Here is a 17,300-nt window from a genome sequence, read left to right on the forward strand (position 1 = left end):
CGTTTCTTCAAACTGGTCTTCTATAAAATGCGGTGTTCCTCAAGGATCAATTTTGGGTCCCTTACTCTTTCTTATATATATAAATGACCTTCCTCATGTTTGCAAATCATCTGAAGTTGTCCTCTTTGCAGACGACACCAATGTCACTGATTTAGGACAAGTAAATGTTGCAATTGAAAATGACATCTCTTACTTGAACTACTGGCTAAATGCCAATAAATTAGTTATTAATATGGATAAAACAGTACAAATGAATATTAAGACTTCCAATTCAATGACCTTTCAATTAAACAGCTGTGCTATTAAAACTGAACCTGTTTGTAAATACCTAGGGATATATGTAGACTCAAAATTATCCTTCTTTTCGCAAATTGATTATGTAAGAATGCGATTAGCGAAACAGTCAGGCATTATTTCAAAATTACGGTATTTTGCTCCACGTCATCAGCTTTTAGACTACTATCGAACTAACATTAAATCAACTATCCAATACGGTATTCTTATTTACGGTTGTTGCAGCTACTCTTCTTTAATGCCGATTTACATACTTCAAAGAAAGATCTTAAAATTGATTTACTTCCGAAATCGTCGCGAACAATCGGATGACATTTTTATTAGAAATCAACTGCTAACCGTGCACGAGCTTCATGTGTATGAATTACTAAAATTTGTACTCCGATCAGTAAACAAACTACACAGTGAGGATTTTTTGAATAATGTGTTTGAATTCGAAAATCCCACTAAAGTAACGCGTAGGGCTAATTTAAACCTCCTTAAAGAATCATTTAGAAAAAAACGATTTGAACGGCAATCAATTGCCTATCGGGGGTCTAGGCTTTACAACGTATTGAAAACTAGAGGCTTACTCGAAGATGGGATAGAAATTGCAAAAATTGGAAAAATTACAAGTTTTTATAATAAATTTAAGAATGGATACCTGCTAGGTAACAACGAGCTGGCAACTTTAGTTTTCAGTTTTTAATTTTTGTGTAATTTCAGTACCTTGGTTAAATGCTAAAGGACAATCAACTATAGGTTGCGATTTATGTGAAAAAATATGACCCTCCAGAACCTTTTAGTTTAGGAGATATGGCCCTTTTTATGATTTTTTGAAGCGACGTGTTCCCATGCCGGAGCATCAGCTGAACTGCTATAGGTAGCGCTATGAAGAACAATATGTTTTCAATTAGGTAAAAATCAAAATCACGTATTTTTTTGTTTTTTTGTTAATTTCTTCTTAAAAAAAAAAAAAAAAAAACTTATTTTCTTTCTTTTGTTTGATGTTAAATTCAGTATGTGTGCTATATAAGGGCAACATTTATGTGGACCAATGGTCTCGTTAGTTGTCCATTCCGATGATAAATGCATTGATGAAATTACTTTTGTTTTGCTAATGACTATATTTATCAATCGGAAAAATAAATTCTTTCTTTCTTTCTTTCTTTATTTGAAACATTGTTTCGGGGATTGAAAAATCAAAGGTCTGAACATTCAGAAGGTGCGAAAAATTTACAAGGAAACTGAAAAAGAGCCGATATTTTTCAACTGCTGCACACCTATCTGTTTAGGCAGTGAAGCGTGAGGCGAACAAGGCGGGGGGAGGTGCAGGGGGCAAGTCAGTGACAGAAGTGAGACTGAACAGAGCCCTGGAGGAAGTTGAGAAATACAAGTTACGTTCATTTTAGTCTACACATGTGTCGTCCCTCTATGTTTTAGAGGCACTTTTCGCTTCTTGCAGCTTTTGCTCATAATATTTCACACTCGAAGTCCGCTAAAAATATGGGGGAAAATGAAGAGTGGACAGGGGGTGAAGCTTTTTGTACCAAAGAATACTTCATCATTTTGGTGTTTATAAAAACTGAGGCGTTGATGAAGCAATGTGTCAAGTCGTTATTGAAAAAAGTGTCTTTGTTTAAATTGCTGGTAACATTTCATTCATTTCAAACACCGTATGCCCGGCGTCATTCTGAGATTTCGAGCATCTCGGACGAAAAAAAAACTTGATTGTTTGAGAAGACGAAATATAGTCCAGATTTAAAAACCTAAAATAGTCACAATTATTAGCCCAAATGGAGGTTCACTAGCTGAAAAAGGACGAAATGCCGATTTGGGAGCAAATTTTCTTTATTTTAATGCAACAAAAATTTCTCTTCAAATGAGATTGTTTTGCAAACAAATGTTATCAATTATATTTATCCCAGTACCATCAGAGTTCTTAATAATAATAATTTGTTTCCACGTGAGGTTATTCCTTAAACAAATTTAGAAGCAAGGAGTTTTTTAACAGTACCATTACTTGAGAGAGCACCATTATGATATTTATTTTGCCCTTTGAAGTAATTTTCTTTGTTTCAGACACAATTGGCAAAAGTTAACCAAAATTCGAAAGAAACTTCAGACACAGAGCGAAAGAGAATGGAACAGCTGATAAACGAAAACAAGAAACTAGAGAAACAGAAGTCAGAACTGATTGCGGGGTTCAAAAAACAACTCAAGTTGATAGATTTGCTGAAGAGGCAGCGAATGCATATCGAGGCTGCAAAGTTGCTGCATTTCACAGAAGAGGAGTTTATGAAAGCGCTTGATTTGGGCTCTTAATTTTTAGATCTAAACTTAGATCGAAGTTTTAGCTGCTGCGACCTCTCGCTTTTATTAGCATAAGGTGGTTTTTGGTGTATCATATGAAGATAAAACCAGCTAAGCCTCATCTGATAAGTTAAGAGAGTACTACAAAGAAAATTAATTATTTCAGGTACCTGAAAAAAAAACAAGACGGCAAGAGAACTTCAAAAAATACTGAAAAGCCCAGTCTTAATTATTTACCCTATTTATATTTCAATTTACTTGAGGTTTTTGTTCATAGTAGGTGTATACGGGATTCCAAATCTCCAAAACCTACCACCTTCCGAAAATTGCGAGATACTTTTTAGTTAAAAAAGAGGCGGTGTCGCACCTAGTTAGTCGTTAAAACAGCTTTCTGTCGTTACTTTAAATTATTTGTAATGATGTGCCAATTGTTTTAGTTATTTGTAAAATAGCTTGAAAGAAAGAAAATAGTGTAAAAGTGTAAATAAAGAGCTAGTGTTAAATGTTTTGATATATTTTTTAAGATAATATATTGATTCATGATAAACCAAGTGTTGGATCTCAATTAGTTAAAACAAGCATAGTCTGTTACTAAGATTTCATTTCCTTAGCGATAGCCAAGATTGTACGAATACGCGTCTTTTTCTTTACAAAAATCATCATCATCTTCGTGGTTGTTTATACGCTCTTTCATAATACTCAATGGTGTGATCTTGTTAGCTTTTCTTCCAACATTAGGTGGGATAATTTGTAAAGGTTCACACACTCCATGTCTCTAAAATGAGCTCAAATTTTCTCGTATTTCATTTTTTGTTCTGACTTCTTTTAATGGATATCAATGTTCCAAGATGAGCAAGATTTAAAATTCTGTGGCTCTTTAATGAGCTAAACTGCAAAAAGTTTCTGCTTAGGTTTTTGTGGATTTGTTACCGCTTGGTAAGTTTTGTTCCGATACTAATTTTTTATTCGGTTGTCTGGTCTTATTTTTTTGACAACTATTATCATTCATTTTGATAGATCTAGTCGTTTTGCAAGTGGTGCGAAAGTAGCTTCGCCTCAGTGGTAGAAGTGTTAATAGTTCTGGACAAAAATGTGATTTCCAAGGGTAAAAGTTTTCAAGGAGAAAATGTAATGAATCAGCTTGTTCACCCGTTCATTCTACTGATTTGCATTCACGTGTTACCAGTAGAATTTTCACCTTTTTGAAGGACATATTAGTCAGTTGATGTCTAAATTTAAGATTTCTAAAATCTTTTGAACTACGTCTGTTTGAGGCCGCTTTCTATTGTTTTTCTGAATGATGTTGCTTTTTCCGACTGCATAAGTGTCTGCTATAATAGCATGAAAGAAAGGATCAATCAATGATATATGCTGGAAAATGATATTCCAACCATGAAAAATGTTTTTTTTTGGTAGTTTTTTTGGTGCGCCTAATAGTTCTCTACGAACATTAACTTGGTTACAGTTTAACGTTTGTAGATGACATCGAGTACTCTTAATTGAATCTAATTATTGTATATAAATATGTCAACATATTATCCGAAAACGAAGGTTTCCAGCAGAGTTTGTCGCGTCTGTTTTTGAATAAATATCCGCTGGACCTGTGGCACCAAACTGGATGTTGACATTTCCAGGCCTGCACTTCACCAGAAACTGGGGGTCGTTGAGATCACGTGTCCTAGGAACACGACGTCTCAGGTGTTTCGGACACGTGCAACGTGCCTCGTCATGCATCAACTCCGTCACCAGCATAGAAATTCCTGGCCGCAGAGGTAGAGGGAGACCCAGAAAGACGTGGTCAGAGTGTGTGAGTAATGATGTTAGTGTCTGCAACCTGTCTGGCACCGATCCGCGGGACAGGGAAGGATGGAGAGCAGGAGTTAGACTGTGCCAGGTGTTGCCAACCCCAGTGACTGAGACTACCGCAGCACCGTAAATACCAAAACCGGTTATGATATGATGATGATGATGATCAGAAGTTTATCCGGATTTTTGAAGAGGAGTATCAATTGAAAGACCGCTTATTCCTCTGTGTGCTTGCATGTCGGTGGCGGTGTCGCACCTAGTTAGTCGTTAAAACAGCTTTCAGTCGTTACTTAAAATTATTTGTAATGATGTGCCAATTGTTTTAGTTATTTGTAAAATAGCTTGAAAGAAAGAAAATAGTGTAAAAGTGTAAATAAAGTGCTAGTGTTTAATGTTTTGATATATTTTTTAAGATAATATATTGATTCATGATAAACCAATTGTTGGATCTCAATTAGTTAAAACAAGCATAGTCTGTTACTAAGATTTCATTTCCTTAGCGATAGCCAAGATTGTACGAATACGCGTCTTTTTCTTTACAAAAATCATCATCATCTTCGTGGTTGTTTATACGCTCTTTCATAATACTCAATGGTGTGATCTTGTTAGCTTTTCTTCCAATATTAGGTGGGATAATTTGTAAAGGTTCACACACTCCATGTCTCTAAAATGAGCTCAAATTTTCTCGTATTTCATTTTTTTGTTCTGACTTCTTTTAATGGATATCACTGTTCCAAGATGAGCAAGATTTAAAATTCTGTGGCTCTTTAATGAGCTAAATTGCAAAAAGTTTCTGCTTAGGTTTTTGTGGCTTTGTTACCGCTTGGTAAGTTTTGTTCCGATACTAATTTTTTATTCGGTTGTCTGGGCTTGTTTTTTTGACAACTATTATCATTCATTTTGATAGATCTAGTCGTATTGCAAGTGGTGCGAAAGTAGCTTCGCCTCAGTGGTAGAAGTGTTAATAGTTCTGGACAAAAATGTGATTTCCAAGGGTAAAAGTTTTCAAGGAGAAAATGTAAGGAATCAGCTTGTTCACCCGTTCATTCTACTGATTTGCATTCACGTGTTACCAGTAGAATTTTTACCTTTTTGAAGGACATATTAGTCAGTTGATGTCTAAATTTAAGATTTCTAAAATCTTTTGAACTACGTCTGTTTGAGGCCGCTTTCTATTGTTTTTCTGAATGATGTTGCTTTTTCCGACTGCATAAGTGTCTGCTATAATAGCATGAAAGAAAGGATCAATCAATGATATATGCTGGAAAATGATATTCCAACCATGAAAAATGTTTTTTTTTTGGTGCGCCTAATAGTTCTCTACGAACATTAACTTGGTTACAGTTTAACGTTTGTAGATGACATCGAGTACTCTTAATTGAATCTAATTATTGTATATAAATATGTCAACATTTTATCCGAAAACGAAGGTTTCCAGCAGAGTTTGTCGCGTCTGTTTTTGAATAAATATCCGCTGGATCTGTGGCACCAAACTGGATGTTGACATTTCCACGCCTGCACTTCACCAGAAACTGGGGGTCGTTGAGATCACGTCTGTCCTAGGAACACGACGTCTCAGGTGTTTCGGACACGTGCAACGTGCCTCGTCATGCATCAACTCCGTCACCAGCATAGAAATTCCTGGCCGCAGAGGTAGAGGGAGACCCAGAAAGACGTGGTCAGAGTGTGTGAGTAATGATGTTAGTGTCTGCAACCTGTCTGGCACCGATCCGCGGGACAGGGAAGGACGGAGAGCAGGAGTTAGACTGTGCCAGGTGTTGCCAACCCCAGTGACTGAGACTACCGCAGCACCGTAAATACCAAAACCGGTTATGATATGATGATGATGATCAGAAGTTTATCCGGATTTTTGAAGAGGAGTATCAATTGAAAGACCGCTGATTCCTCTGTGTGCTTGCATGTCGGTGGCGGTGTCGCACCTAGTTAGTCGTTAAAACAGCTTTCAGTCGTTACTTTAAATTATTTGTAATGATGTGCCAATTGTTTTAGTTATTTGTAAAATAGCTTGAAAGAAAGAAAATAGTGTAAAAGTGTAAAAAAAGTGCTAGTGTTTAATGTTTTGATATATTTTTTAAGATAATATATTGATTCATGATAAAGCAAGTGTTGGATCTCAATTAGTTAAAACAAGCATAGTCTGTTACTAAGATTTCATTTCCTTAGCGATAGCCAAGATTGTACGAATACGCGTCTTTTTCTTTACAAAAATCATCATCATCTTCGTGGTTGTTTATACGCTCTTTCATAATACTCAATGGTGTGATCTTGTTAGCTTTTCTTCCAACATTAGGTGGGATAATTTGTAAAGGTTCACACACTCCATGTCTCTAAAATGAGCTCAAATTTTCTCGTATTTCATTTTTTGTTCTGACTTCTTTTAATGGATATCAATGTTCCAAGATGAGCAAGATTTAAAATTCTGTGGCTCTTTAATGAGCTAAACTGCAAAAAGTTTCTGCTTAGGTTTTTGTGGATTTGTTACCGCTTGGTAAGTTTTGTTCCGATACTAATTTTTTATTCGGTTGTCTGGTCTTATTTTTTTGACAACTATTATCATTCATTTTGATAGATCTAGTCGTTTTGCAAGTGGTGCGAAAGTAGCTTCGCCTCAGTGGTAGAAGTGTTAATAGTTCTGGACAAAAATGTGATTTCCAAGGGTAAAAGTTTTCAAGGAGAAAATGTAATGAATCAGCTTGTTCACCCGTTCATTCTACTGATTTGCATTCACGTGTTACCAGTAGAATTTTCACCTTTTTGAAGGACATATTAGTCAGTTGATGTCTAAATTTAAGATTTCTAAAATCTTTTGAACTACGTCTGTTTGAGGCCGCTTTCTATTGTTTTTCTGAATGATGTTGCTTTTTCCGACTGCATGAGTGTCTGCTATAATAGCATGAAGGAAAGGATCAATCAATGATATATGCTGGAAAATGATATTCCAACCATGAAAAAGGTTTTTTTTTTTGGTAGTTTTTTTGGTGCGCCTAATAGTTCTCTACGAACATTAACTTGGTTTTAGTTTAACGTTTGTAGATGACATCGAGTACTCTAAATTGAATCTAATTATTGTATATAAATATGTCAACATTTTATCCGAAAACGAAGGTTTCCAGCAGAGTTTGTCGCGCCTGTTTTTGAATAAATATCCGCTGGATCTGTGGCACCAAACTGGATGTTGACTTTTCCACGCCTGCACTTCACCAGAAACTGGGGGTCGTTGAGATCACGTCTGTCCTAGGTACACGACGTCTCAGGTGTTTCGGACACGTGCAACGTGCCTCGTCATGCATCAACTCCGTCACCAGCATAGAAATTCCTGGCCGCAGAGGTAGAGGGAGACCCAGAAAGACGTGGTCAGAGTGTGTGAGTAATGATGTTAGTGTCTGCAACCTGTCTGGCACCGATCCGCGGGACAGGGAAGGAGGGAGAGCAGGAGTTAGACTGTGCCAGGTGTTGCCAACCCCAGTGACTGAGACTACCGCAGCACCGTAAATACCAAAACCAGTTATGATATGATGATGATGATCAGAAGTTTATCCGGATTTTTGAAGAGGAGTATCAATTGAAAGACCGCTTATTCCTCTGTGTGCTTGCATACAACCCTAGAGTCTTTTTATACGTGTCCCCTCTGTCTGCAGCCTTCAAAAAAGTGTGGGGGAAAATGTGACCCTTATTTTGATTTTTAAGTTTTCTCGAAAAATACCCCTCCCAAATCTGAGTTTTCTGGTTTCATCGAAAAGAAGGGTTTCTAAAAGCTCCATGCATGAGCTGCTACGCTCGAATTTTTTCTACACAAAGTCATGGCCCTCGGAATCGTCAAGTTTTTGATTTTTGATCGTTTCTTAAACTATGAATATTCTCGCTCGAAAACTACCCTGCCGTTTTTGAGTTTTTGCATTCGTTTTAACGAACGGGTTTTGGGAAGTTCATTTGCTTATGCGACTACTCCCCAAAATGTTTTGTGACACCAAAAACTACGCCCCATCGAAATTTTGACATTTCTCGAGAAGTTCACTCCCAAATCTGAGATATTGAAATCAAATTAAAAATACAGATTGAGTGAATCTCTTCGGCATTAGCGACTACGCCCTATTTTTTTTTTTATAAAACAAAAGGCTATGATTTTTGATTAGTTGACCGTTTTTTGTACTTTTCACGCTAACTGTCCTGCTAAATCTGATGTCACAGGTTTTAACGAAACAACAGGTTGTTGAAAGCCTAATTTTATAATTGGCTAGGCCTAGTTTGTTTAAGTAAAAAAGATATGACCTTCTAACAACTTAAAGCAGGTTGCTTTCGTATTTCCTTCTGCAAGAAAAAATTTACGTCTTTGCAAGTTTTTGTAATCTTTTTCACTTTATTTGAAAAATAACCTGCCAAATGCGAGGTTTAAGAGTTCGATCGACAAAAAAAAACATTTCATGGGAATCGTTCCGCAATAAGTGGCTCCTCCAATACGGGGTCAACCGAAAAAAACATGATGCAGGAAACTTCCCTGCAGAAGCAGCTATGCCCTAATCGTTGTACATGAACAGAGGTACAGATAATCTTCTGATCTATCTCATCCTCTGTCGATCAGCTCATTCTGCGGACGTTCAATTCGTCATTCGAGGAAGGATGTATCGTACATATCATTTCCCGGTGTTTATCTAGCCTCGATTTGAATAAGTTTATTTGAATGCTTGAAGTTACAGACTCTGGTTGTTAGTTCCTGTCGTTTATGGCTGCTATAGTGAAGAAGTTAATTCAGTTACAGTCTCGTGACATCGTGGTTATCAATTTGATTTGAACTTAAGAAAATGAAAACTTATCGTTCGTTTTTTGGGAAGCTTTTTTTTCGCAAAAACTAGCCCGCTAATTCTGAGGTTAATGGTTCAATTGAAAGAACTTAGCGCAACGATCTTCCCTGCATAAAAGTTTCATCCTTTTTTTCAAAAAAATTCTGAGGTTAATGGTTCATTGAAAGAACATAGTGCAGAAATCTTTCCTGCATAAGAGTTCCATGCTGTTTTTTTTTGAGATCGGCCGGCCCAATTTCTGTTGTTTTGATTGCGATCCGAAACCGCGTGTTTTTTTAAATCAGACTATATGAATGGTATTGTTCAAACTAAACTTTTTCAGGTTCGCGTTTTTCGTTCCAATTTTAGCGGCTTAATTTCCAATTCAATTTTCTTCTTACCAACCGTGTAATCTAAGATAGTATGATACTCTGAGCTGAAGATCTTACCTTGGTTTTTCAGAGAAAGAATGGAATGTTCGTTTTTTATATGCAAGTTTGTCTTTAACTAACAGTTTTTGAAGGAATTTTTCTTGAAGCAGTTGAAATATGTTGCTATCTGTGGTTTCGAACAAATTTTCATCCAGTTGAAGTGGAATTAGAATATTAGCCGGAAATTAGCAAGTATTTTCAAATTATAACAATTAGTTTTTCCAGCTTAACAATTTGCCAGGTTAACAATTTGTCCAGCTCATTCGCAATTCACTGAATCATTGAATAACTGGTTTCATAATTAATTCTACTTTTTTCTATGATGATGTTTAACCTTAGGTAACAAACATGCCTGGCACTATGAATTTCCAGTTTTCGAATCCAGGATGGACCTGTTTTTTTTTGCAACGGAAATTGATTTTTGTCGGCTTAATGGTCACACTTTCTCTGCTCATCCGATATAGAGTTAAATACCACGCTTAGCATACAAAGAGTTGGGGTTCGGGTCCGTGAAGAAAATGTACTTTGTGTCAACTGAAAATACCATTTGTTAAAGTTATCGAACTGATATGTCTGCTTCTTCCATCAGATTCATCTTGCGAGCATTTTTTCATAAGCTTTTCTATTATATTTGCGGGTAATCATAATAAAAATTAATGATTCGAAGTTTGTCTGAATTTATTGTAATTTTCTAATTTTGATCTTGGAAGTTGTGAAAAAACTTCATCACATTTATTTACGCTTGAGATTAGTAAGCGTCATCAGATCGGAATATAGGTTTTTTCCATGTTCATTATTAGTTTAACTGAATCAGTTGACAAATCGGGTCATTAAAAAAACAAAATCAAGGAGTGAATCCGCAATAACAGTGCACATGCCTGAAACTAAAATTGTGTCTTTGTTTGGTTGAACTGTTTGAAAGAGTTTTTAAAATTTATTAAGAGATATTTTATATATCTGGCATATTTTTCTGTATCGAAGGAGCTGCGAATCTCCGCTGTGTTAAATTTTTGTTATCTTCAAAGTTCGTCAGGTCAGTTTTGACTCCTAATGATACAGAAATGGTGTTTTGGTTCAAATTTAATGCGATTCGGCCATTGTTTTATCTCCAGTTGATTTTTTTTCAGATAATATATTCTGAGTCATGGCTGATTGGGAATTTAAAATTGGGAAGCTGATTTTTACCTTCATCCAGTGATGATGATTCTTAAATTGATTCCGATACTATAATGAGTGCTATGTCTGAGAGCGAACTTGAGGCTGAAAGTGTTGGTCCAACCAATTTCGAGTCTTCTCGGAATGATTTTGTTCCGGAAACTGAATCCGGACCATTAATTAATCAATGTGAATCTTGTTCAGAACAAACTGAAACGGATAATCTGTTCAAATGTTCAACTTGTATATCAACGGCGGATCTCTCAGGTACTCCACTGTACTATTGTGATACGTGTATTATTTTTCTTCATGTGAAGAAAGGTCATGAAATACTTACTTGACTATAATTCACTCAAGCCGGAAATTTGTTCTGAGCACAAGATGATATGTGCATTGTTTTGCACAAGCTGTACAGAAATTCATTGTACAAAGTGTGTTTCGAAACATACGAATCACAACATCATGTCGCTGAAGGAGAAGGCTTCCGAAGTTCGGTCAAAAATTTTCGAAAAGTTGTCGGAGTTGGAAAACAGCGAAAATTGCATCAGAGAAACAAAAGAACATCTTATTGAGAATCGGGATTCACACATAATTGGATACGAAAGTTTAGTGCAAAAGATTTCATCAGAATTGGACAAAGTTAAACAAGCTGTACTAAATCGAATCAAAATTGAGCATGACAAAGTCATGGGTGCTGGGAAAGAATCTGATGATAATTTGGAACTGCTTTTCAAAAGTGAAAAAGATCTGCGTGGCTTACTCTCCCAATCAAATGGTCTTATGGTCACTAAGTTCCCGGAAATTAATTTACAAATTAGGACTGTTCATGAAGTTCAGCAAAGTTTAGTTAGCCTTGAGGTCAAAGACATTGAGCACAAATTTGAGGCATATGGATTCGAAGCAACCGCGCAAGACTTCTTGAAACAATGCATTGAAAGAATTCAGATGCCTTTACTGAAAAATATCAGTGAGCCTGAAGTTTTGAGCGAGGATTCAGATAATCAACTTTTGGATCAGAACGTGACAAGATTGAACTTATCGGACGATCATTTCGTCTATCTCCGTGATCATGAAAGTATATACAGCATCTGTGCAGTGGAAAAAGAAGTGTTTGTCTATGAACATCAGTTTGTCGAAAATGAAAATAATGATACAGTTAACGCAAACGGAAGCGCCAATGCCTCTCCGCTGCAGTATCCAATCCCAGCCGTATTCGGAGCTGCAAGAGCAGCTCCGCTGCCCTCTCAAAACCAAAACGCATTCGGAGGTGCCGGAATTTTTACGTCGGTAAATCCACCACTCCAAGCTCAAACATCTACAACGAGAACATCGTTGCGCAACTCGTGCCACGTTTCAATGAAAAGACTTGCATTGGGAAAGTATACGTGCCCAGAGAAAATAAAGCAACTCATTGTTTATCCTCATTTGTCCTCAAGTACAATTTATATTTTGACTGATCTATTCAATTTAGTTTTTGAAATTGAAACCAAGAACTTTAGATACTTCAATCTAGTCGATAATTCAGATCGCGACAAATTGTTGGTAATAAGTGATAAATCTCAAAATGGATACAAATGGAGTTTGGCGACGAAGACTATAAATTGTACCGCTGCAGAAGTTGGTGGCTCATTTCCATGCGAATCAAAACCTACTGTCAAAATGTCATACTACGATACAAGTTTGCAACTGCTTTGTGCGGTTTTGACTACAGAGAATGACGTAGTCTTGCTCTTTAACAAAAACGTTTCATCATTTTCTTTGAACGAGCCAAGACGGCGACCCCCGACAACTACTCCCCAGAGAACTATGGTTTCAAAAACTGTCAGAGGGAGCGTTCACAAAGTGAAACAGATTGACGCTGTGTCTATAGTCAGTGGTAAAATTCTCATTTGGTCTCTGCTCACCAAAAACATCACTATCATTAGTAATACTGCGTTTCCTACTGTGGAAAGCGTTGTGCCGTTTAAATACGAATTCAGATATTTTTCGATACCTTACTTAGGGACAAATCTTCTGTTCCTCGTGAAAGCCAAAATGGAAAGACTTCAAAACGAAGATAAAGAAGTTTTTATGGTCAGAAAACTGTAATATTATTGTATATATCCAACTTGAACATAAGCATTTCGTAATTTGCATAATTACCAGCATCATGATCGGAAAAATAGCTTCAGATAGACTATTGTTGCGATAATTTTGTAATTACGTACAGCTTGTACATAATTGCAAATTTTTTAAGCGTTATTTAGCGTTATTTTCTTATTGCACTTCATAGAGCTGCTTTTTGTCGTGTTCTCGCTTGTGTTTGCGAAGCGAAGCTTTGCCTCTTTGTAAAAATTGTTGTCTTTATTGGAAAACTTCAGGATGGTCTTATGATCACCAGATACCCGGAAGTTAAGAATCAAGTTAGGACTTAAAGAAGTTCGGCGGGATTTAGCTGGTCGTAAAAACGAAGGCATTAAGCATAATTTAAAGGCAGATGGATTTTAAGCAACCACGCCAGACTTCTTGAAGAAATTTTTCGAAAGAATTGAGATGCCGTTGCTGAAAAACATCAATGAGCCTGAAAGTTTGAGTGAGGTGTCAGATAACCGGAATTCGAATGATACTGAGAAGAGTTGATGGGACGATCATTATGTATATCTCAGAGGTTGTGAAAGTATATACAGCGTCAGTGCAGTGGGACATGAGGTATTTGTCTATAAACTTCAGTTTTTCGATGATGGAAATGATGTTATTACTTCACGCCGAGACGTCTACAGAAATATGAGTGCATCTCTGCACTTCCTCTGACCGACGACGCCAGACGCACTACGAGAGACGCAGGTTTCATTTAAAAGACCTGCATTGGGAATGTATACGTGCCCAGAGAAAATAAAGCAACTCCTTATATATCCTCATTTTTCAAATGCAATTTATTTTTCGACTGATCAATTCGATTTGGTTTTTGACGTGAGCCCCAATTGCTTTAAGTACTCGGACATGATACTTGATCGCGACAAACTCTTAGTGATTAGTGACTCTTCTCGTAATCAATATGCGTGGAATTGGGAGACGAAAGCTATAAATTGTACTGATGCAAAAATTGGTGGCTCATTTTAGTGCGGATCAAAAGCTTGTGTCAAATTGTCATACTATGACTCCGACAAGCTCGTTCTTGTGGCAGCAGATAATGATGCGATCTTGCTTACTAGCAACTATGAAATTGTTCGTTATAAGAATAGTATTGAGTCTCAGACTCCCCAGGAAGCTATCATTTCAGAAACTGTCGACACAGAGAGTGTTCATAAAGATTGACGCTGTGTCAATAGTCAGTGGTAGAATTCTCATATGGTCTCTACTCACCAAACATATCCATTAGTTAAACGTCGTTTGTGCGAGTTTTTGTGCCGTTCGAATGCGAGTCCAGCTATTTTTCTTTGCCACACTAGACAAATTCTTTTCATTAGGACCATTATCACTGCCTCGTCAAAACTTAAATTGAATCCTCTAATCAGACGAAGTTCAAAGATAAAGAAGTTACTGTGTTCTGAAAACCTAAATACTTTTGTTTCTATAGAAAGCTTGCACATTGAAGCAAATTTTTTATATAGCGTTTTATAAAGATTTTGTTCTGGCTAGTCTATCCTTGTAATAATGAAGTTTTTTTTTCTATTTGTAGTCTAGTAGTTAGCGTGAAATGAGGCTATTATTTTTGTAATTAGCTCACGAGCTGAGCTGCGTTCAGCTCCTGGTTTGAAAGAAAGAAAGAAAGGAAAATTCAATTTCTTTTTTTGTTTTGATCATTTGAAAGATGGGGAGGAGCTTTGTATTCGGGTGTTTTTTCTTTCGTTTACTTTTGAGCGCTTAAAGCAACCGTGTAGGCTTATTTACGGTTATTTACAGCCTTTTTGAGTTTACAACAGCTTGTTTATGCTTAATTTCAGTTCCTGTTTCATAAAAACAGGTATTATGAAAAAGTTGATGGGATCGCGTTTTTTTATTTCTTTTTGAGACGCTTTGCAGTTTTTTTCCTTTTTCTGTAACCGATTTAAAAAATGGTAAGAATGAAAAAAAAACCTGCTCCGCTGGGTGCTTGCATAATCCCCTAGTCTCTTTCGTACTACCCATTCTACTGTGAGGAGAATATTTGACACAAACAATTAAAGAAGATTTTGGATTTTGTTTTCATTTTCTCATAAACTACCCTCATAAATCTGAAGTTTAAGTTAAATGGATAGAGCGGGTTGTGGGATGCTCCCCTGCCTAAGCGGCTACGCCCAATTTTTTATACACAAAAAGTTATGGACCTCGGAATATCGATTTTTTGGTTTTTTTTAACCGTTTTTTGATAGTTTTTGACCTTGCTCAAAAGTCATCCTCCCATATATGAGATTTTGCAATCGATAGGAAACGTTGGAGTGAAGTCCAAATTTTTTAATTACCTATTTCATCCCACTTCAGTAAAACAAATTCAAAAATTGTCAAACAGGTACATTCAGCTGTAGCTGGGCCCCTAGTTTTCGAGTTGTTTTTGTTCAGCCAAATAGATCCCTTCAACATCCGAGTCGGCTAGTTTTCCTCTTATCGCAACGTGTCAACTGTCTTTGATATTTACCCCCGCGACGCTTTTAGCAGCGGGTTCGAGACAGTTATCCATTTTTTTTTTCAAAAGTTATTTCAATGCACAATTTGTGTGCTAACTTTATTAAATCTTTATTTTTTGCTGATATAGCCCTGTGTGCAAATTTAAAAATCTTTTTAATCTTGATTACTTTTCGAAAAGTTGTGGAATTCAGTAAACTTGTTTGTTTTTTATGCGCGCGCAAGAGCGACTTCTTTAAGTGCGATCTTTCAATCAATCTAGAGCGATCATTTAGTCATTCCAACTTGAATTTAGGCAATCAATGGTTCAATATTCTCGAATGTTTTTGAAGTATTTTTTTTGAGATTTGATCTTTTTGTCATTTTTGCTTCTCTTTACTGATTGCATATAGGAATGCATTAATTTTCTGTATACTTTCAATTATTTCCTTTGAGAATATCAAGCGAGAATTGACCCGGGTTTTGTGTAATGAAATCTAAGCTGTGTGGATAGCTACATTTGGAAGACCGATGAATTGTAGATTCTTAGGACTAGTTTTAGAGGCGTCTCCTGCTCTCTCCGTTATAGAATGTAAAAATGGAGGGAACATTTTAATGCTTAATTCTTCAAATTGGAATTTAAGTTTAGAATGTCCTACAGTATAGATGATTAACTGTTGATCCACGGAGGGAACGTTTTGATGCTTGTTTCTTCAAATTGGAATTTAAGTTTAGAATGTCCTACAGTATAGATGATTAACTGTTGATCCACGGAGGGAACATTTTGATGCTTGTTTCCTCAAATTGGAATTTAAGTTTAGAATGTCCTACAGTATAGATGATTAACTGTTGAAAAATGTGTTTTGTGTTGTTTTAAACAGTCTTTTTGCAAGCAAGTGGTACGAAGCTGCGCTGCCTTCTCTTCAAAGTTCGTCATGTCAGTTCTGACATCTAATGATACAAAAATGGTATTTTGATTCAAATGTAGTGTGATTCGGCCATTGTTTTATCTCAAGCTGAAATATTTTTCCAGATAATATGTTTTGTCATGGATGTTTTGGAAGCTTAAAATTATTTTTTGATACCATCTTTACCTTCACCCAGTGATGATGATGATTCTGAAATTGATTCCGATCCAATAGTGAGTGCTATGGCTGAGAGCGAACTTGAAGCGGAAAGTGTTGGTCCAACCAATTTCAAGTATCCTCGGAATGATTTTGTTCCGGAAACTGAATCCGGACCATTAATTAATCAATGTGAATCTTGTTCAGAAGAAACTGAAACGGATAATCTGTTCAAATGTTCAACTTGTATATCAACGGCGGATCTCTCGGGTACTCCACTGTACTATTGTGATACGTGTATTATTTTTCTTCATGTGAAGAAAGGTCATGAAATACTTGACTATAATTCACTCAAGCCTGAAATATGTTCTAAGCACAAGATGATGTGTTCATTGTTTTGCACAAGCTGTACAGAAATTCATTGTACAAAATGTGTTCCGAAACATACGAATCACAGTATCATGTCGCTGAAGGAGAAGTCTTCCGAAGTTCGTTCCAAAATTTTCGAAAAGTTGTCGGAGTTGCAAAACAGCGAAAGTTGCGTCAGAGAAACAAAAGAACGTCTTTTTGAGAATCGGGATTCATACACAGTTGGATATGAAATTTTAGTGCAGAAGATTTCATCAGAATTGGACAAAGTTAAACAAACTGTACTAAATCGAGTCAAAGTTGAGTATGACAAAGTCATGAGAGCTGGGAAAGTATCTGATGATAATTTGGAACTGCTTTTCAAAAGTGAAAAAGAGCTGCGTGGCTTACTCTCCCAATCAAATGGTCTTATGGTCACTAAGTTCCCGGAAATTAGTTTACAAGTTAGGGCTGTTCATGAAACTCAGCAAAACTTAGTTAGCTTTGAAGTCGAAGACATTGAGCACAAGTTTGAGGCAAATGGATTCGAA

At 36.5% G+C, this 17,300-nt stretch overlaps 2 protein-coding genes across 2 annotated transcripts in view; both read left to right on the forward strand.

Moving 5' to 3' along the window:
• LOC134855318 (testis-expressed protein 9-like) overlaps positions 1–3,133 on the forward strand; it is a 33,136-nt gene extending 30,003 nt beyond the window's left edge. The window contains exons 7-8 of the mRNA XM_063871814.1: positions 1,569–1,668; positions 2,354–3,133. Coding sequence (XP_063727884.1) covers positions 1,569–1,668; positions 2,354–2,598 — 345 coding nt within the window. The 3' untranslated portion in view covers positions 2,599–3,133. The remainder of the gene's footprint in view (positions 1–1,568; positions 1,669–2,353) is intronic.
• Positions 1–17,300, forward strand: part of LOC134855316 (X-ray radiation resistance-associated protein 1-like) — a 38,748-nt gene that overhangs the window by 2,875 nt on the left and 18,573 nt on the right. The window lies entirely within an intron of this gene.

Source organism: Symsagittifera roscoffensis, chromosome 10, assembly GCF_963678635.1.
Source record: "Symsagittifera roscoffensis chromosome 10, txSymRosc1.1, whole genome shotgun sequence".
NCBI lineage: Eukaryota > Metazoa > Xenacoelomorpha > Acoela > Convolutidae > Symsagittifera > Symsagittifera roscoffensis.